Source organism: Primulina huaijiensis, unplaced genomic scaffold, assembly GCF_012295235.1.
Source record: "Primulina huaijiensis isolate GDHJ02 unplaced genomic scaffold, ASM1229523v2 scaffold43369, whole genome shotgun sequence".
In the NCBI taxonomy this organism is placed as follows: Eukaryota; Viridiplantae; Streptophyta; class Magnoliopsida; order Lamiales; family Gesneriaceae; genus Primulina; species Primulina huaijiensis.
In genome coordinates, this window is record NW_027360496.1 from 249,616 (window position 1) to 270,343 (window position 20,728).

At 35.2% G+C, this 20,728-nt stretch overlaps 4 protein-coding genes across 14 annotated transcripts; 2 read left to right on the forward strand and 2 right to left on the reverse strand.

The window, feature by feature from the left end:
• The first annotated feature begins 109 nt into the window (after positions 1–109).
• On the forward strand, positions 110–4,514 carry LOC140970160 (tRNA(His) guanylyltransferase 1-like). 6 transcript variants are annotated; one of them, XM_073431782.1, is made up of 3 exons: positions 110–2,454; positions 3,587–3,706; positions 4,046–4,514. In XM_073431782.1, the coding sequence occupies exon 1, from the start codon at positions 688–690 to the stop codon at positions 2,290–2,292; it is 1,605 nt and encodes a 534-aa protein (XP_073287883.1). In that variant the 5' UTR covers positions 110–687; the 3' UTR covers positions 2,293–2,454; positions 3,587–3,706; positions 4,046–4,514. The 6 variants fall into 6 exon arrangements, with proteins under 6 accessions (XP_073287883.1, XP_073287886.1, XP_073287885.1 ...); XM_073431785.1 differs by having other exon boundaries at positions 3,605–3,706; XM_073431784.1 differs by having other exon boundaries at positions 110–2,416.
• A 1,879-nt stretch (positions 4,515–6,393) lies between these two features.
• On the forward strand, positions 6,394–11,541 carry LOC140970161 (uncharacterized). Of its 2 annotated transcripts, XM_073431787.1 has the most exons (11): positions 6,408–6,478; positions 6,590–6,768; positions 6,904–6,990; positions 8,146–8,265; positions 8,604–8,833; positions 9,033–9,284; positions 9,368–9,444; positions 9,540–9,900; positions 10,228–10,284; positions 10,878–10,939; positions 11,159–11,541. In XM_073431787.1, the coding sequence occupies exons 3-11, from the start codon at positions 6,957–6,959 to the stop codon at positions 11,208–11,210; spliced, it is 1,245 nt and encodes a 414-aa protein (XP_073287888.1). In that variant the 5' UTR covers positions 6,408–6,478; positions 6,590–6,768; positions 6,904–6,956; the 3' UTR covers positions 11,211–11,541. The 2 variants fall into 2 exon arrangements, with proteins under 2 accessions (XP_073287889.1, XP_073287888.1); XM_073431788.1 differs by lacking the exon at positions 6,904–6,990 and having other exon boundaries at positions 6,394–6,761.
• A 1,017-nt stretch (positions 11,542–12,558) lies between these two features.
• LOC140970135 (blue copper protein 1a-like) lies at positions 12,559–13,261 on the reverse strand. The gene is made up of 2 exons (XM_073431733.1): positions 13,065–13,261; positions 12,559–12,911 (listed from the first exon to the last, which is right to left on the reverse strand). Exons 1-2 carry the CDS (start codon positions 13,222–13,224, stop codon positions 12,559–12,561), a joined length of 513 nt encoding a protein of 170 aa, XP_073287834.1. The 5' UTR covers positions 13,225–13,261.
• A 1,091-nt stretch (positions 13,262–14,352) lies between these two features.
• On the reverse strand, positions 14,353–20,224 carry LOC140970139 (protein TPX2-like). 5 transcript variants are annotated; one of them, XM_073431738.1, is made up of 17 exons: positions 19,913–20,224; positions 19,394–19,549; positions 18,493–18,558; positions 18,088–18,214; positions 17,671–17,776; positions 17,257–17,313; positions 16,908–16,993; positions 16,718–16,793; positions 16,576–16,635; positions 16,387–16,473; positions 16,049–16,107; positions 15,723–15,801; positions 15,589–15,654; positions 15,435–15,497; positions 15,178–15,255; positions 15,047–15,091; positions 14,353–14,921 (listed from the first exon to the last, which is right to left on the reverse strand). In XM_073431738.1, exons 1-17 carry the CDS (start codon positions 20,103–20,105, stop codon positions 14,850–14,852), a joined length of 1,476 nt encoding a protein of 491 aa, XP_073287839.1. In that variant the 5' UTR covers positions 20,106–20,224; the 3' UTR covers positions 14,353–14,849. The 5 variants fall into 5 exon arrangements, with proteins under 5 accessions (XP_073287839.1, XP_073287841.1, XP_073287838.1 ...); XM_073431740.1 differs by having other exon boundaries at positions 15,047–15,081; positions 16,049–16,125; XM_073431737.1 differs by having other exon boundaries at positions 16,049–16,125.
• Between the last annotated feature and the right edge of the window lie 504 nt (positions 20,225–20,728).

Sequence of the window (20,728 nt, forward strand, 5' to 3'; positions counted from 1 at the left end):
ACAAAATTTTTGGGTTTAGAGCGTGACAATTGTCCGGACCAAACCGAAAAGCTAGGTTTGATTTGATTATTGATTTGATTATTTAGTAATACCGATTGCGAAAGGTTCGAGTTTTGTTAAAAATCGAATCAATCTGCTCTTCTCAGGCTGGAACAAGTGATTGAACAAATACACATCATCGTCCTGCAAATTCAAGTGTTCTTGTCTGAGAGGAGGAAAAAAAAAAGGAAAAAGAAAAAAGAAGAAACCTAAGAGACCTTATCAAAACTCAAACTCAAATCTTCTGGTCTTTAATCTATCTCCAATTCCTCCACATCTCCAACGAGGTATGTCGTTATGCTTTTCGGCTTCTGATGCTTATTTGTACGGATATGCATTTTCCTGTGTAATTGCTGTTTTCTTTTCGTTTTTTTTTTTGGCGCCGCGTACCCTCTCAAGTCCCCTTCTTTTCTTTCTCTTCCCCACTTCACCCTACACACTCCTTCCATTTTCTCTCTGATTCCTGTCATTTTTCATCTCGAACTCTCATAAATCTCGTGGATTTTCGCTGGAAATCGCAAAAGGCTCACTCTTTTTCACGACCACATTCTCCGGAGAATTCCGTACAGTCCGGTCATCCTCCAGTTTTTCAAAAGAGCTAAGTTCCTAATTAAGCAAACTGCACCTAGCTCGGGATAACTTATTGAAATGGCAAATAGCAAGTACGAGTACGTGAAGTTATATGAGGTGGAGGATGAAGTCATGCCACCTAATATCATTGTAGTTCGTGTTGACGGCAGAAATTTCTGCAGATTTTCTGAAGCGCACGAGTTTGTGAAGCCAAGTTGTAAGAAAGCATTGGAGTTGATGAATGAGTGCGCCGGAGTTGTTTTAGAGCACTTCCCAGATATAATATTCTCCTATGGTTACAGTGATGAATTCAGTTTTGTATTCAAGAAGGAAACCAAGTTTTATCAACGACGGGCCAGCAAAATCCTTTCCATCGTTGTGTCGTTCTTTACATCTGTTTATGTCACTAAGTGGAAAGAAGTTTTCCCTGAAAAGGATTTGAGATATTCTCCTTCATTTCGAGCACGTGTTATTTTATGTGCATCTATGGAGGTTCTTCAAGCATATCTTGCATGGAGACAAAATGAATGCCACCTAAGTAACCTGTATAATACTTGTCTATGGCAGTTGATTAAGTGTGGAAAACCTGAAAAGGAAGCACGAGAAATGCTTGAGGGATCTCATAAGCAAGACAAAAATGAGTTGCTCTACCAATGCTTTAATATCAACTATAAGAAAAGCATTCCACAGATATTTCGCCAAGGAACATGTGTTCTCAAGACAGAGGTTGAAGTTTGTGTGAATTACAAAGATGATTACTGTCCCATAAAAAGATCAAAAAGGAGGGTCACAATAGTTCACATGGAAAACATTGCGTCCAAACGTTTCTGGAATGATCAGTTGTATCTTTTGAAAGAGCTAGGTCATTTCTCTAAAGATGTTAATAAAACCAAAACTGAGTATCTCAAGTCTTTTCAGTATGAGAGCAGGTTGTTGTTGTCCACTTGGATTGTTATTCGTATTGATGGTTGCCATTTTCATAGGTTTTCCGAAGTTCATAAATTTGAGAAGCCAAATGATGAAGCCGCTCTCAACCTCATGAATTCATGTGCAGTAGGCGTACTAGAAGAGTTTAATGATATTGTCTTCTCTTATGGGGTTAGTGATGAGTACAGCTTTGTTTTGAATAAAGAGTCCCAACTATATGGAAGGCGTGCCAGTGAAATAGTTTCCGCAATAGTAACTTATTTTTCATCGATGTACATCATGAAATGGAAAGATTTCTTCCCTCATAAAGAGATGATGTACGCACCATATTTTGACGGCCGTGCCGTTTGCTACCCCTCCTCTCAAATCCTTCGAGATTATCTAGCATGGAGACAAGTCGATTGCCACATCAACAATCACTACAATACGTGTTTCTGGATGCTTGTGAAGTCTGGAAAGACGAAAAGCGCAGCTCAAACTTATTTGAAGGGTACTCAAGTTCAAGACAAAAATGAACTTCTAGCTCAGTTATCCGGTGCTACCGATTATTACAACAAATTACCACCAATGTTCCGCCTGGGTTCTTCTGTTTACCGGAATAAGGAAGAAAAGAAAATCGTCAGCGATAAGGAAGAAGAGGGTAGTATTGATAAAATATGTGAAAAAGTTGTCGTTGAATATTGCAATATAATAGAGCTAGCTTATGAGTATGATTTAGATCCAAGTCTCAATCTTAATAATTACTTTTTTGATTGATTTTGTTTCCATTCATGCGGGTTACTGTAATGGGGAGCATGCTTCATTTTCATCTCTTGTGGAGGTTTCAACAGTGAAGTTCAATGCAGAATGTTTCAGCAAAGTGGACCAATCGGAAACGACAGTTCTGAGTTTACTTGATTTTATACTGTTTTTGAAGTTGTACGAGTTGGAATTTGAAGTTGCAAAATTTAATTGAATGTATTGTCTTCAGTGTTGATTATATTGCTGGAATGTATATGATTTCTTTTTGTGCGTGTTATGGTCTAATTTACCTTTTATATCACATGCGATTTGTAAGAATGAAAGGCGAGTGAGTTGGCGGCAGCCACTGGTGAGATTGAAAGTTTTGTTTTTCCTGCAACACACACCCTTGTGACTCGATTTAGAACTTGGTCCTGTTGGCTAATATTTTGGCTGTAGTTGATATGGCAAGTAAAATTTCAAATAAAAATAATTTAAAGGTTGTTCAACATTATGGAAGGATGTATTTTCTAGATTGCCCAAATGACTTTTATGACAGGAGGTATAAATTCCATTGGCACTTAGAGCCCGCATCCTCATCTTCTTGTTGTGCTTTTGGAATTTTCACATTCACTAGTCTGGATTAACCAATTGCACGGATTGTTCAGACGAGTTATTGTCACACATGTTTGAAGTCATTATTAAATGACAGTACCTGTTGGTGATCCGTGTGTGTGTTTGTATAATTGGGTTAGATTCTTTTTCGGTTAATGCATATCATGAGAAACAGTGTGCAACATACAAGATGTGTGACTTTAGTGGTTTTACTGAAACTGCAACTTTCTCAAGTGGTTGTGTTATTTTTTCACTATAATTTCTTTAATCTTGGTCTAGGTTTGGGCATGTTGGATTACACTGGATTCTCTTGAAATCATTTTAAGCTCTTTAGCCACTAAATTTCTTTTCTAGTTAAATAGTTTCTGTATAACTACATTTTTTGAAAAGAAAATTCAACGTTGTGCTAAAAGTAGATTGTCATTTTTTATGAATTGCAACATTTTCCACCATTCTTTTGCTTACAATGTCAATGCTAAGGAACATTCTAGTGTTATGAGATATAAAATTGTTCACATTATATCCAAACTCGTGGTATTGTTCTTCACATAGGTTTTTATATGTTTAGCTATGCTTTCTGCCACTGTATTGTCGGTAGGTGGGCCTTATTTGCTCATTTTCTCTCCACTTCTTTTTCAAATTAGACCTTTTTAATTAGAGTTTGGTTGTTCTGAAGCAAATTTTTTCTATGTTTAACCTTTAGTTTCTTAAATAGTTGCTTCCTTGGACATAGGAGGTCAGATGGGCATGCCATCTACCGTAAAAGAAATTACACCCTTAGTTGATTTATCAGAGACTGAATGCATAAAAGACCAAGTGAAATCAAGGACTCCAGGTGAATGCCATTTAAGTTATCTCATTATCAGTATTTTCTCATATAACAGTGAAATATGTAGGTTTTAATTGTTGAAAGATAGCACGAGTGTGAGTTTGCTATTTCTTGATTATTCTGTACTTATGAACGTTGTCTTTATTCTCATGTTTCCATCTTGACATCAGGGCTTTGTTATTGTCTCTAGAACTGCTGCTGTTCTTTTCAAACTTATTAATGTAGAGATAATGAATATAGAGTTATTTAGCATACTTGGTCTGGATATGCCCTCAAAGATATGTTTTCTGACATGGATGCTAAGTTTCAACTTTCATATTTAAATACTTTGAATATCTTTGACAGCAAGTCCAAGAGGTAAATTAAATGAGGAAGCTTCTCACTCAGGGGCAGACGCTCCACCGAATTCTTATCATGGAGTGGGAACTTCGAATAAAATGAAGAGGGCTGAATTGAATAATACCAGCTTCAGAAGATCCAAATTCCGGTAATCTTGATAATCAAAGTTTCAGCAACACCCAGATATCCAATGTCAGCATTGAATGCTTCAAGCTAGCATTGGCGCCCGAAGTTCTTTCACGGCTATCGTGTGAGTGTATTGTTCATAATTTGCTTAATCTTCACCTAGCCACCTTGTACTTTAACCAGAAGTGTTCTAAGGAATTTTAGGCCGGTGCTGTAAATGTGTTCTTTGTGCACTGTCATCACCACTTGTAAGCTTTCCTGACGGGAGATGTTTTGTCCTGAAATTTACGTTCTTGTGTGATAATGCATGACTACTACCTTGGGTTGTATCAAAGCACGTTTTTCTTTACGGGTTTATCAATACATGAAAAATGTAGGTGCTTGCGATTGTCCATGGAAAAATAAGATGATTGAGGCACGGCAGAATGGGTTGATTCGATCCAACTTGTATGACAATGGTATATAATGAATGAGTCATATCTGATTTCCAAGATCAATCGATCCGCTTTTTTCATTACATCGGAAGCAACGAGGTTGAAAAAGTAGCACAGCCAATCTAAGCAGCTTCACTCTGCTCTTGCTGACCGAGAAACCACTCGACGGGCCACCATTCGGGTTTAATGGTCTCTATATTGACATCTTCCTGGTCTTTTATGGTTAAGTTTCCAGTCCCTTTGAAAGCATAGTCCAGGTGTAGAAGCCCGAGACCACAAGACCCAAGTGCAGTTGTGAAAGTGCCAGCTTTCTTTTGAGATGATGCATCGATCACTTCGTTACCCAGAGCAACCTTTTGCGGGACCTCTGAGCTAATAAATTCAGGTATCATAATTAGCATCAATAAAAAAGAACGGCTATACATATTATCATTGATAATAACTCACCTACTCCACTATCATTCAGAAATCTGAGAGGGATCAAGCGCTTTCGATCGGACAACTCCTCGGTGGTACGTGTTAGCAACAAGTTCTTGGCCAATGTAACAACCTTTGTTGAAGCTTATAGCATTTAGACCAGCGAGATTGTACTCTAGAGGAATTGCCGAACCTAGAACGATTGTTCATTAAATAATTAAATCTAAATACATTCCAAATTAATATTCTTTACAAATCACATGAAAATAGTATTAACGGAATTAGCTAAAATTCTATTTTCATATAATGTTGGTGGTATCTGCAAACGATTCTTTTCACTTGCGGGAACTAGATTTCGATGACTATATAGAAGAAGAAAACAGGAAGAAAAAAAAAAAGAGAAAGTTCTAATTATGGGAAATAAGTTGTATTCTTTTATTTCATCTTTCATTTATTTTATAAAACTTTTAATTTGATGTTAAATTTTCATTGAGTGAAAGCGTTAATATGTAGCAAATTGTTAAAAAGTGAAGATTGGAGTGAATTTTGTGGAGTTTGAGAAGTTCTGTATGTTTGATTATGTTGAGTGGTTTTTTTTTTTAAAAAAAATTATTCTAATTAGTAAATTATGGTTGTTGTTGGCTTGTGGACTATTATAATAACGGTAAAGACTTGCTTGTATTGTGAATTTGTGATTTACGAATATATTCTGTTTGACAAAAATTTGTGTGACGGTCTTACAAGTCGTATTTTGTGAGACGGATCTCTTATTTGGGTCATCAATGAAAAAATATTACTTTTTAAGTTTTTATGTTAAGAGTATTATTTTTTATTGTGAATATCGGTAAGGTTGACTCGTCTCACAGATAAAGATTCGTGAAACCGTCTCACAAGAGACCTACTTATTATGTTAATGTATGAGTTTTTGGATTCTGGTTGCACTTACTTGGTTATTTTTTAAGAAAAAATTTGGACGATGAATTTATCTAAAAATTAGTAAATAAGTAACTATAAATAAAATTTAATTTTTTAAAAATAAAAAAACCGATTAATTGAAAAATCGAAATAATTTCGATTTTTAACCGAACCGAACATAACTGTTTAATTCGGTTTGATTTATCACCCCTTGTCGCTTAAGATTTCTCGTCTTTGTCCAGATGAAAAAAACGAAATAAGAGAATGATTAATGTGTCGAGTTCTTGTTAATATAAAATCAATTTTCTAAATTATAATGTTAGATGTAATTATCTAAAATTGATTAGGGCACAAAAGGTTGGTGAAAAAAAGAACCAGAGTAATCAAGTAAAAATTAGATCTTTTAATCTTCAATAATGATATTATCTAGTAAACCTCAATGTTATTGTGATGCTTTATTCATAGAGTGACAACTGACAAGTTTCGGAACAAACAAAATTTTTGGGTTCAAAATGTGACAATCGTCTGGACCAAATCGAAAATCTAGGTTTGGTTTTATTATTGATTTGATTTAGTTTTACTATTTGGTAAAACCGATTGCGATTAACATGAGTTGGTTCGAGTTTTGTTAAAAATCGAATCAATATGTTCTTCTTAGTTTGGGACAAGTGATTTAACAAATACACATCATTCTCCTGTAAATTCAAGTGTTCTTGTCTGAGAGGAGGAAAAAGAAAAAAAAAAAAAAAAACCTAAGAGACCTTATCAAAACTCACACTCAAATCTTCTGCTCTTCAATCTATCTCCAATCCCTCCACATCTCCAACAAGGTATGTCGTTATGCTTTTCGGCTTCTGACGCTTATTTGTACGGCTATGCATTTTCCTGTTTAATTGCTGTTTTCTTTTTGTTTTCCTTTATTATTTTTGGTTGATTTTGTTTCCATTCATGCTGGTTTACTGTAATGGGGAGCATGCTTCATTTTCATTTCTTGTGGGGGTTTCAACAGTGAAGTTCAACGCAGAATGTTTCAGCAAAGTGCACCAATCCGAAACGACAGTTCTGGGTTTACTTGATTTTATACTGTTTTTGAAGTTGTACGTGTTGGAATTTGAAGTTGCAAAATTTAATTGAATGTATTGTCTTTAGTGTTGATTATATTGCGGGGATGTGTGTGATTTCTTTTTGTGCGTGTTATGGTCTAAGTTACCTTATATCACATGCGATTTGTAAGAATGAAAGGTGAGTGAGTTGGCGGCAGTCACTGGTGAGATTGAAAGTTTTGATTTTTCCTGCAACACACACCCTTGTAACTCGATTTAGAACTTGGTCCTGTTGGCTAGTATTTTGGCTGCAGTTGATATAGCAATTAAGATTTCAAATACTAATAATTTAAAGGTTGTTCAACATTACGGAAGGATGCATTTTCTAGATTGCCCAAATGACTTTTATGACGGGAGGTATAAACTCCATTGGCACTTGGAGCCCGCATCCTCATCGTCTTGTTGTACTTTTGGTATCTTCACATTCACTAGTTTGGATTAACCAATTGCACGGATTGTTCAGACGAGTTATTGTCACACATGTTTGAAGTCATTATTAAATGACAGCACCTGTTGGTGATCAGTGTGTGTTTGTATAATTTGGTTAGATTCTTTTTTGGTTAATGCATATCATGAGAAACTGTGTGCAACATACAAGATGTGTGACTTTACAGGTTTCACTGAAACCACAACTTTCTCAAGTGCTTGTGTTGTCTTTTTTTACCGTAATTTCTTTAATCTTGGTCTAGGTTTGGGCACTTTGGATTACTATTGGATTCTCTTGATATCATTTTAAGCTCTTTAGCCACTAAATTTCTTCTCTAGTTAAATAGTTTCTGTACAACTACATTTTTTGAAAAGAAAATTCAATGTTGTGTTAAAAGTAGATTGTCATTATTTATGAATTGCAACATTTTCCACCATTCTTTTGCTTACAATGTCAATGCTAAGGTACATTCTAGTGTTATGAGTTATAAAATTGTTCACATTATATCCAAACTCGTGGTATTGTTCTCCACGTAGGTTTTTAATACGTTTAGCTATGCTTGCTGTCACTGTATTATCGTTAGTTAGGCCTTATTTGCTCATTTTCTCTCCAGTTCTTTTTCAAATTAGACCTTTTTAATTAGAGTTTGGTTGTTCTATGTCTAACCTTTAGTTTTTCATATAGTTGCTTCCTTGGACATAGGAGGTCAGATGGGCATGTCATCTGCAGTAAAAGAAATTACACCCTTAGTTGATTCAAAAGAGACTGAATGCGTAAAAGACCAAGTGAAATCAAGCACTCCAGGTGAATGCCATTTAAGTTATCTCATTATCATTATTTTCTCATATTACAGTGAAATGTGTAGGTTTTAATTGTTGTAAGATAGCAGAAGTATTGAATTTGCTATTTCTTGATTATTCTGTACTTATGAACCCCGTCTTTAATATCATGTTTCCATCTTGGGATCAGGGCTTTGTTTTTGTCTCTAGAACTGCTGCTGTACATTTCAAACTTATTAATGTAGAGATAATGAATATAGAGTTATTTAGCATACTTGGTCTGGATATGCCCTCAAAGATATGTTTTCTGACATGGTGCTAAGTTTCAACTTTCATATTTAAATACTTTGAATACCTTTGCAGCAAGTCCAAGAGGTAAATTAAATGAGGAAGCTTCTCACTCAGGGGCAGACGATCCACCAAATTCTTATGATGGAGCAGGAACTTCAAATAAAATGAAGAGGGCTGAATTGAATAATACCAGATATTTTATTATTAAGAGCTTGAATCATCAAAATATCCAATTGTCGATAAATCAAGGAATTTGGGCAACACAAGTCATGAATGAGCGTATTCTTGAAGAAGCCTTTCTAGTAAGATCTCTTAAATCTTTATTCTTGTAAGATTATTAGGCCCCCTTTGGTCCATGTTATCATTCTTATTATTATTATACACACACATGTCTCTGTGTGTGTTCGTGTGTAATATAAGGTTCTTAGTGTCAATAGTGCCCGCTCGTGGGTGGCAATATATATTATGAATGTAAATAATGCAGTTAAAGTAATTCTGCAGAATTCTAGCAAAGTGATTCTTATATTTAGTGTCAACATGAGTGGCTTCTTCCAAGGGTATGCCCAAATGATATCTTCCGTCGGTTGGAGAAGGGATGACATTTGGAGTCAGAGTAGTGGGAAAAATAACCCTTGGGGACGCAGTTTTAAAGTCAAATGGCTATGTTTACATGATCTGCCTTTCCAGAGTACTTTTCATTTAAAAAATCCATGGAATGACTACAAGCCTGTAAAAATCAGCAGGGACTGTCAGGTATTTAATTATTCTAGCTTTTGTAAGGTATCCAAATGTGTTATTTTTAATAAATTAATACCACCATGTTTTATTATTTTCAGGAGCTGCCTCAAAATATTGGTGAAGCTCTTTGTGACCTTCTTGACCAGGGAAATAATATGGTTGCTGGCTTGAAAAGGCAATTAATCAGTTATCAAATTGAAGCTTAATCGTTCATAGTTTTTGCGTGTGATTTTTTTTTTTGCCTTTATCAGTGCAATTTATTTTATGCAGGGATGAAGCCTCTGGGGACGATTTCCTGCAAAGAAGACCTTATATTGAGCCATTTCATTTTAAACAAGATGAAGATTTTAACGAACCTCTAGTGCACATGGCGCCCATGCTTTGTCCGCCTTTACTCTATCAGCATCAATCTGGATCAAGTGGATTTCATTTGCAGCAACAGAGATCCTGTTTACCTGATAAATCATCAATGTTTTATGGGACATCAAATGTAAAACAGTCAAAACATTGTCAAATTAATGGAAGTGCAACTAGTAGCTTGAATAATTCTTCTAGAATTGATAGCTGTGGCTTGTCAGCAGATTGGAGTCCCCTTGATGGCACTCTTACAGAAGACGATATACTGGAAATGGTATAGGTGTCTCATATCAAGCTTTATCAATGCATTGCTGTCATGGTGCATCAGAAATCACAATTCTTGTTCTTACCTTGTAACCTGCTATACAAGATTTCTGAAACCACTGCAGTGCACTGAGTCTTCTATTGATTTGATGTTGGGATGGTTCATGAAATTATGTGATGCTTTTCCATTTTATGTTGTTCACTTCTGTCGTCATTCGCCAACTTTTATTTCTAGATATTTCTGGTATGTTCTGGGGTTAAAACATTTTTGCCAGAGGTAAGGACTTGAGTTGAAAGTTCTCTTACTGATGATTGCCCTGTTCATTTCATCATGCAGAGCTATGAAGAGTACCTGGAAGCTCATAGCCAAAGCAGCAGAAAATTTCAACACTCTGTCAGTATGCCTGATACTTGCTGTGTTGCTACCTTGTGTGTTAATGTCAGAAAAAGACGATTTTAGTGGATACATCGGCTACTGAAACTTAAAGTTGAAACATAGTTGTGGATGCATGATCCTTTTTAATATTTTCTTGAGTATGTTACGATAGGGTGAATTATTAATTTTTTCTTGTCTTAAAAACACTTTGGCTATGTTCTTCACGTGTACCCACCCTTTCAAAAGCCCCATGATACTTGTAGTTTTGGTTTTGTTTTAGCATTTGTAAATTAGATGCTTTCTGAAGTGGGGGACGGACTTTAGGTGGATAACCGTGGGTTTGGTGAGAGAATTTGATTACTCCCACTTTCAAGAAATTTAAGCAAATTTATTGATAAACCTTCGTTGAAATCCAAAGTTATTTGTGCAGAATAACTTTAAATTCTAGTACTGTCGGTAACATTGCTCTTGGATTAACTTTCCAAGGGGCAGCATTCAGTCTTAAATTTTTAACGCCTAGGACCAAATCACAAGAAGTATGCACAAATTATGTCTGAGACGGTCTATATTGGGTACAAACTAGTTTAAGTGATAATCATGTTTTTTAACAGGTTGGTGGACCATCTGCGAGCTTCCAGAAGTCATCATCTAGTAAAGAACGTTCAGATGATTCGTAAGTGTACCAACATTTCACTCCAATATCTAACAATTATCTTTTCAGTGACTTTTTTTTTTTTGCTGGAATCACTCCATTAGTCTTCAGTTACCGACAATGGCAAATGCTAATACAACCGTTTTCTCAATCTCGATACTTAACTTTTAAACAACACCATGTAACAGCCTATGTTCTAAATGATGTGCTGATTTGTGACTTGATTATCGTTTTCTGCAGGCAGTCAGCCAGCAGTTCTAAGAAACGAACCTACCGCCAATCTCTTGAATAAAGAATAAAGAACAGGATTGTAAAAGTTTCCTGGTTAACCTCATGCCATATTATTATCAGTTTCATTTCTCCGCGAAGCTGCCTTCCTTGGGAGCTGTTATTAACTTTTTGAGTCGTTGAAATCGGAACTGATGCTTAATTCTTGCTGTATCAGTAGCGTGTACTGAATGATATCCATGAGCTCATTAGTTTACCTAGTGCTTTATCAATGATTTGTACAGGAAAACAACTATAATTTTGAGATGAAGCATGTGAGCTTTCAGTGTCTCGCATATCAAAATGCCTATGTTGTTTAAAGGTTCAGTGATGAGTAGATTTTTTGAGCCCTTTAATTTTTGTGTAACATGAGATTATTTTTGGGTTTGATTCAGTCATGTCATTTTATGATAATTTGTAGGAAATTATTACTGTAATGTTAGGGGTGACCGAATAATAAATTCTATATGCTTTTAGAATTGTACCTTTTTTATTGGTAAATGTAACTCTATTTTCAATTCCTATTATTTGTCGATATATCGAAATGTTCGAATCTGACTTTCTGAAAATAACTGAGGTTTGTGTCGGCTTTCACATATTTAAAAAATTATCGAAATAGTAAATTAAAAAAAAATTCAAAATTTTATTCTTTATTTAATGAATGTTTTAGTAATTAAATGAACTTATTGGTAATTAAAAAAATAAATTAAATGGACATATAAAGATGAAATAATATTAAATATAAAAATTAGATCTTATATTTGGATTTAGTACAAACGGAAAAAGAAATTCAACGTAAATATATAAAATGTTAATAACTAACATGTATTTTTGGAAGAAACAAACATTACCTACTGAAAGCCTCGTAAATGTATGCCGTTGACTCGCAAACTAGTAATTATGCTTATCACATAATTAGTTTGCAAATTGTTTTGAACCAAAATTTTAAGAGTAAATATTAACTCAAAAAATTAAGAAGAGAAGAAACTCAACATTTAAAACTTAAAAACGACTTTATATAACGTGACCGATAAAAAAATATTCCTTTTAATTTTTTTAAAAAAATATGTATGAATCGGATTATCCGTATAACATATCAATAAACTGGTCTGAAAATTTGAATGATGCAACCAGAGTCAGGTTTATTACGGAGAAAAAGTATCAAGTGCAATAATCTTTTGTTTCTTAAAGAAATTGAGTTCTTTTACTTCCAAATACAAATACCAAAAAATAATATTCCATGTTATTATTATATGTGGCAACATTTCTTGTCTAAAGACGGCAGTCAAAAGAGAAAAAGGAAACTCTAAATGAAGTTGAAGTAACAAAGATTATTAAAGTTCACAAAATTATTTTTGAATAATTATAAGAATTTAGGCCATGATCATGATCTTATATGCAGCAATGACAGCAACCATCAACACCAAAGATTTCAATGGAGAAATTTCACTGGCGGAAGAAGAAGAGGGCGGCGGGGCAGTAAGCCATGGTGTGGGCATGGGGGCAGGAGTCGGCCCCTGGACGGAGACGGTGATGGAGAGCTTCATCCCTTTGGAGCAATGCTCACCAACTCCACAAATGTACCATTTCTTCCCAGGGGTGGCGAGGTTAATAACGTCGTTTCCGCTGGTTAAAGGCTTGCTTGATGAGTCGGTAGACATGCATTGCTTGAAGTCGGATCCATTCACTTTCTGCACATTGTGGACTCCCTCTTTGTACATGAACGCTGCAATCAAAATAATATTATTATTTGTTCAACTTACCATGACATTTACGAAATGGAAAGATTGTACCATATATAACAAGCTAATTGAAGGCACAAAATTTTCACTGAACAAACCAAGAAAAATGAAAAACTTTGAACTATGTGATCACGTACTGAGAGTGTCGCCGACGTAAAAAATTTTGCCCTTAGGCCAAGCGGTGTAATCGACATCTAGTTTCCAACCATCGTTATCTCCAACCATATGATCAGTAGCCAAAGTCTGAGCAACCACGGTGGCGACGATGACTGCGATCAAGAAAGCTTTCGAGGCCATATCAAGGATATTAGAAAGTACTTTTTTTTTTTGATCAAAAGGCCTTGGATAACCAGCTTAGCTTGAATTGTATTCAGTTAGTTTTTGTGATTGGTGGGGTTAATGAATTAGAGTATTTATAATGTACAATGTACATAGCGAATTCTGTGGCTAAGAAATTAAACATGAGGTTCCGGCTGACAGCTGCTGCTTCATTGTTCTCTGCTCCAAGAAATTTCCTCTTAACAATACAAATGGCAGCACATTGAAAGTTGAAACGTTGACATATAGGTTCGTATGGGCACTTTTTGCTTTTCACTCATTAAAACTGTCGATTTCGAATTAAACAAAATTCACAAAAATCTTTATTTTATTTTATTTTTTGATTTTTTCCCAAGTTTCATGCTAATATCAAGCCAATTAAAAGATAGATTTGGTTGGATCGGTTTGGATTTTAGTTTTAATAGAGCGTGGAGAAAGTTTTAGAGTTTGGTTCGATTTAATCAGCAGATTATAGACTCGAATCTAACTATTTGTTTCGCTTTGAAACCAAACCAAAACTTTTTGATGCTTTTTGTTTGATTCTTCAAGTATTGGTAATTATGATGGTGATAATTTATGAAACATTAGTTGTAACTTAACCTGTATAACCTATCTTTCTTACAGCTTTCATGATTCTTAATATATTTAATTACATACCAATTTTTTTAAATCTTGGTGGTGCATATTTATATCGTATACAAAAAAATATTCACTTTTAAAATATCTTTCTTGGTACATTGATTAGAATTTGACATGATTTATTAGGATGTAACAAGCATATTGAGGGATATGGTAAAATGTTTCTCCCTCTGAACAAAGAAACCCTATGAGGCTATGACCAGTCACACAGGTTAAAAACACATAATTCTGCCGCCAATGGACACTTTTTTAATAGTTGCAAAACTCAATTTTTTAGTCCCTTCTCTTCCTGCCAATGGACAATATTTTTATGCACCTCGGCCTGATGATGTGTGACTATATGATTCATTTACTTTAGATACTGCCGAAATTTTTTTAATAATATATAGATATAATGTTTAGACAGAGCAAGTTTGTCATGGGAAAATCATACCTACTAAGGCAGATATAGTTTTGGAAAGCATGACTTAAACTGATAACAATATATCGGCAGTTCCAAAACTTCATCACCCAACAAAGTTGTGTTTGAGGCTAACTACAACATAAACTTTCTCTCCTATACATTTTATTAATGGATCAGGAGAAAGATTACATTTGAAACTGTATATCCAAAGGTAAATATCACTTGGGACAAATATTAGCATCTGTCTCTATGATAATAACCATTCAGAGTATGTTCAAGCATTCCCCTCTGTGCGCCATCTGTATGAGCTTCAGATTCTGACCAAATATATTGTTGTATCAGTATTCAGACACGGACTCCTTGCCAACTTCAATCAGATCGCAAGAATTTTACGGTCAAAGTCAAATATCAATATCACAGATAATGTTCTCCCCTTCAAACCTTCAATGAATGTTGTCACTCCTGAAGTAGCATCTTGTGAGCATAAACAAGATCGATGTCTAAGAATATAAAGGATATGTCAAGCTACCAGTTAAAGCAAGTAGACTTCAATTATGCAGCTTTATGCAGCTTCGACACCAATTTGCTGCATTCCAACAAGCACAGGAGGTATCGGCTTTGATGGTTGTTTTATCTGTTATAGAACGCACCATTACTGAAATTTATAAGAGCATGAGACAATTCTTCAAGGGAAAGCCTATTGTCAAAGGATCAAATCATTTAATAATATTTAAAGCATATGAGGGAGCCATCCAGTACCTCATTATCTTTCTGGAAGCAACCCAATCTATTCTCTTTTGAACCCTTGTAAAATATTAGCATATTTAGTCCAAGTCATTAATATGACGTGATTTTAAATTCTTAACATGATAAAGAAAATCTGAGGGAACCTTGGCAGATGTGCAGATGGAACGTTGCAGTTTAGACCCGTGATTAGCAATTTGTTGTGTTTCAGGCACCAGTGAGAGCTAGTTCAGAAAGAGAGAGGATAAATCAAATATGCAGTTTCCTTCAATGATTTACTAGATCAGTGACTACAAAGGATTACAGTAATTGCCCTAGACAGTCCAGATATTCAAAGCATTAGTATGCAAATTTCTTGGAAACGGTTTCACTGGAGTAGTTCGAAAATTATATATCAACTTACCTTGTTGAAAAGTTCAATTGGAGGATTGTGATTAAATCTCTTTTCCGTATGGAAATTAAATTCCTGTGACATTGACAAGACCCCGTATTTAGTAGTGGCATTTCACCATACTAATAATACTTAGATTCTAGAACTGAATTTTCATTGCAATTACCATTGGCACAGTTGTATCTTTCTTACTATTTCGGAAAACTCCAAAAGTGCCCTTGCTTGTCAATATCTACAAATATAGAGAATTAAATTTAAGATGCTTGCCTAAAGTATGATACTTGATACAGAGAGAAGTACCTTCTTATTTAGGGGAAGAGCTTTGAAGCCATGAGATGACTCACAAACCTCAGGCCTTGAACCATTCATATGGCTGGGTCTGAAGCACAAACAGTTTAGACAACAAGAAATTCAACAGTACAATAAGAATATGTTCACAGAATCAAGGAATAAAATATAAAGCGGCAACGACACCAAATCATAAAAAAAGGCATAGGGATGCTTTGGACATCTGAGGTTTGAAGCATCAATTCTGAATAATAAAAGACATGCAGCTGTTCATGGCTAAGCAGTAGAAATGAAAATTATGGCCTGAGGAACTCAATGGGAGGATCAACAAGTACTACCTTTCAGGTTCCCTGTTCCCTCGATCTGGTGTAATGTTAGTGGAATATTTGTGTGATGCCTGCGATGGAAAAAAAGGCTAGGAAAATAATTTAATTAGAACACAATCTTAATCTTAACTAGAATAAATATATCTGCATCACAGTAGCTTTAAGCAAGTCAAATCCCTAGCGACACTCAACAAGGAAGAAAATAAGAGGCCTCGTGTTGTCTGTCAATAAGTTGACCACAGCCTATATTTGGTCCATGAAATTGGGAGATTAAAACAGATAAACATCGTCGTATTAATAGACTCAATAAAATATGTCAAAACGTTGTGATCAAGTATACGATTAATAACCTTATCAGGCTGATGGCCTGGCACTGCAAATTTTGGAACTACTGACTTGTGTAGCATCGCCCTCTCTGATGTCTTCAAGTAAAATTCCTTAAGCCAAATTTGCCAAGGAAATGAGCACACGACTCAATTGAAATAAATAATTTCTCACAAGAAAATGTCGGAAAAGACATAATTTTTGCAAGCACTCACTTGAAAGTTTGGCAAAACAGGAATGCTTCTTTTTGGAAGTAAAGAAGGTGCCTCAAGAATCTTAAAATTAAGGAATTGAAAATTTTAATCTTTAAGTAATTTGAAAGTAAGCCTGCTACATTAATATAATTCAAATACTAACTTTTCTATTTAGTGGACGAGCTTTGAACATACGAACAGTGGAAGCCACATTTTCAGCTTCTTTAATAGTTTTTGGCCTGAAAATTGACCACCAAGCAGGGCGCTCAGAACACTAATGGAGTAGAATAATAAATCCCCCGCAACAACAAAAAGGTCAGAATAGAAATGCTTCTTGTGTGGATCAAACCAACCTTGTCTTCAGAGCCCGCTGTGCAGTTTCAAGATCCGGCTCTCTTGGAATAGTGATTCTCGTCTTGGTATGATTTGTGATCCCATCCTTTCAAATCATTTAAAATAAATTAGTTTAATCGAGTGCAATCTTTTAATTGTGAAGCTGTTTTGGTTGATTCTTGTATAATTGCATTGAAACAAATAATGAGAGAGGTGAGAGAACATTGAAACTGCAAAATGTACATTTCTGTAGTTATCAACAGGTATATTCATTAAGGAACTTTAGAAATGAGGGAAAACACTCAGATTTATACAGCAGATCCTGATTTTGATGCTGATAAAGTAAATATTCCAATGTACACAGCATACCCGCTTTGGCACCTTATGGACAAAACTAATTTGCTGCAGCTGCTCTGCGTCCACAACCTATTAAGTAAAGTTATTAAGCTTTTAAGAAACATTAAAAAGAAAGAAACTATTTGATTTTAGTCACTGAAAGTTTCATCCAATTACAAATAACGGATTGACTAAAAAAAGTTTGCATAGCATCATCTTGAAGGAAAGAAGATAGAAGATTTGTGATAACAACCTCTTGCCTACCAGTTATCACCCGAGATTTAATCCTAAAAAGAAACATTTTAGGTCATTTTACAGTATAGTCATCGGTACTTTCAAACGAGGTATCTACCTTGAAAACGGCGGCTATAGAGAGCAAAAAAAAGAAAAATTAAATAAGAGAACAAGAAAGACGTGATGTGTAAGAGGGAAGAGATGAATGTGTACCTTACAGAGAAGACCATTCTCAAGCTTTTGCCTTTTCGCAGCATGATTCTCAACCCCAAAAGTGCTAACTGAGCTTTTGTCTATTTTCTCTACAAACATATTTGACCTGCCAGTTAATGGAAGAATCGATCATATAGCAATCATGATATGAAAGAAGCCCATCTGATGCATCCTCATGACAGACAATTTTTCTATCATTAATCAGACCTAGTATTTGGTAAAATGAAGACTGGGCTTTTGTTGAAGAATCCCCCAATATAACAAGGTTAGTTTTGAGTTTTCAAATTTTCCCTTTGACATAACACAACAGGTATACAATGAAGAGAAAAGTCATAAAAAAAATTGTAACAGTCCTAAATTTATTAAATTGTAAATGCTACATAAACTAATGCTTTGGAATCAAAAGAGAATAATAACCTAGAATAACCAGCCAGGAGTGGGTGATTTTGCTTGGCCAATTGGCTTGCTGTTGGCTTCAGAAGAGTTGAAGTTCTTGGACAAGGCTTCATCAACAACTTTGTGTGAGGTTTTGATTTAGAATAGCCTGTCACGTGATTGTTAACCTAGGTCTATCATTGAAAGTACAAACAGATATATGCAAATAAAAATACGGAAAACCCCAAAAAACACACACACAAACACTGTTACGCAACAAAGGTAGAAGATCTAAGATCTTTGATCAGAAACCCTCATTAAATTTTAGATTGGAGTTAAATTAAACTAAATGAAGCACAGATAAAGGATTAGAAAATGGTTTTTTTTGAAGTACAAAACAATTTGAACAATTTTACCAAACAAAAATCATCATAGAAGAAATAAGACCTGAGGGTAGGTTTTTAGATGGATTCTGAAGCTTTATCATGCTGCCAATTTGTAGAGAGGCATTTCCTTCAAAATATATGAGAAGAATATATAAGATAGAATTAACCGAGGGGTGATATGGCACTCTGAAACGATATCATTGTTTGAATTACAAGAACAATTTTAGGGTTTTAATCTATTCCAATAAAACCCTTATTTTTTTCCAATAAATCCCTTTCTACCAGCAACCTTCAATAAACTCAACAAGAAACAACTTAGATTCACATTATTGATTTAACCTATGGCACTCTTTTATCTATGTTGATTGAAAACCTAGCAGCCAATAGATAACATCGATCCCTCCAACTATGATAAGGACAACCAATCCAAATAGTTTGTGGAACCTGGATTCTTCTTGGCAAGGCAGCACAAAAGGATCAGATTTCAATCTATCATCTACAACTATAGACCAAATTAGCTGTTTAAGTTAGGAAATCTAATAAAATTTAATTTCCTAGACCCACAGAAAAGCCATAGCCAAAAGATGCAATGCTTCTTCCTGTGAGCACAAAGTATGTTGCTGATATACAAAAATATGGCTTATAAATATGACTTCTTGTCAAGATAATGGTATCTGAGATCAACAATCTCTCAAGTGTTTGCCCATACTTTCTGATAGGTCAAGAACCTGATTAGAAACTAGAAATTATCATATGTAAAGAATACTCCAAATGTTTGATTGTTATCCAGGAAAAAATGCTGCAAATACAGTTCAGAACATCATCATAATTTGGATCTGTATTCATCTTATTTAGCATTATCATGGGTAAACCAATGCCAAAGGTACAAAGTTATAAATTTGTTAAAATTGGGACACATTCAGCAAAAAAGGAAAATATCACGTGTTTATGAATAGTAGTACCTCTGTAATTTGTGTCCACAACAGAAATTTCTTCGTCCTCCTCAATATCTGAGACACTCTCCCTCGGGTTCATGTTCTCCACACCTTTAAACTTGGGGGAGATACATATGTTTCCCATCAAAATTTCATCTCTTGGAACCAAGTTTGCCACAAAAGCTGAAAAAATGTACACAGATTGTTAAATACAATGAAACGAGGAAAAGGGAAAGATAAAAAAAATCACCATTTCAATACATATTATGGCATAGCTAATTATCAAAACCCAACACAGTCTTGAAGACTGTAAAACAGTTCGGTGCTGGTGCTACTACCTCAAGCTCCAAAAAGAGTACTTTTGATGGCATTACCATAAAAGACACAAAAATTCAAAAGTAACGGCAAGAAACAGCAGAAATCCCATATCCAAGTCGACTCATAAGTTTCAATTCGTAGCGTGCAACCCCTTCCGCCGGGCAAGAGATAGATTCGACAATAGTTAACCTTGAATGGAAAAGAGGAGAATAACAAAATAAATATTACGGGAAGGTGGGTAGCTTCCGGCTGAGTGGAACCAGACTTCCGCTTGACGCACCTCCAGAGGCGAATCTAGCCGGGCAAAGTCGAAGAAGCGAGCGGCGTCGAACTCATAATCAAGATCAATCTCATACACCGTGAAAGTGCATTCCATCTCCTCCTCCTGCTCGTACACAGTACACTTGGCAACTTCTTCCATTTTTAGCTTGCTTCTTTCTCCCAGGTCGCGCGCCTCAGGAGAATCGATAAAGTGTTTTGGGTAGCGATTTGATGGAGAAAAAAGCTGAAGTCTTGAAGCGAAGATTTCTTGAAATGCGAGAGGAGAATGAGTCGAGACAGGAACTTGTCTGTATTTGGTTTTGTCAGAAGGGAAGGGGATCCGGAAATTTGAAACATAATGGATATGGGAAGATTCGCACCCGATAACCCGGTTATATCCCCTCGTGGTATTTGAGATATTAAATAAATAATAGCATAATTAAAAAAATTAAAATTGGAAATTTTTTATTTTTTAAGAATGGGAAATTGTAGTTTTTGGATGAGTAAAATCTGAAAATTTTCAGGATATTTTGATGCATTGTCCAGTGAATAGAAAAGGATCTACGTATAAATGTTAAAATCTCTCGTATTTAGGAATAACGAAGGTTAGGGAAATGGGTCAGGATCCGGGTATTCATTCATTAGGAGACCGGGCGGAGTGTGATGTTACGAAAGTAGCCCTAACGGTTTAATTCGTTTGTCTGGTCCCATCATCGGATTTTAAAAAAAATGCATGCATAGGATACCCTTTTATGATAATTTTCGTACAGTCAACTCTCTATG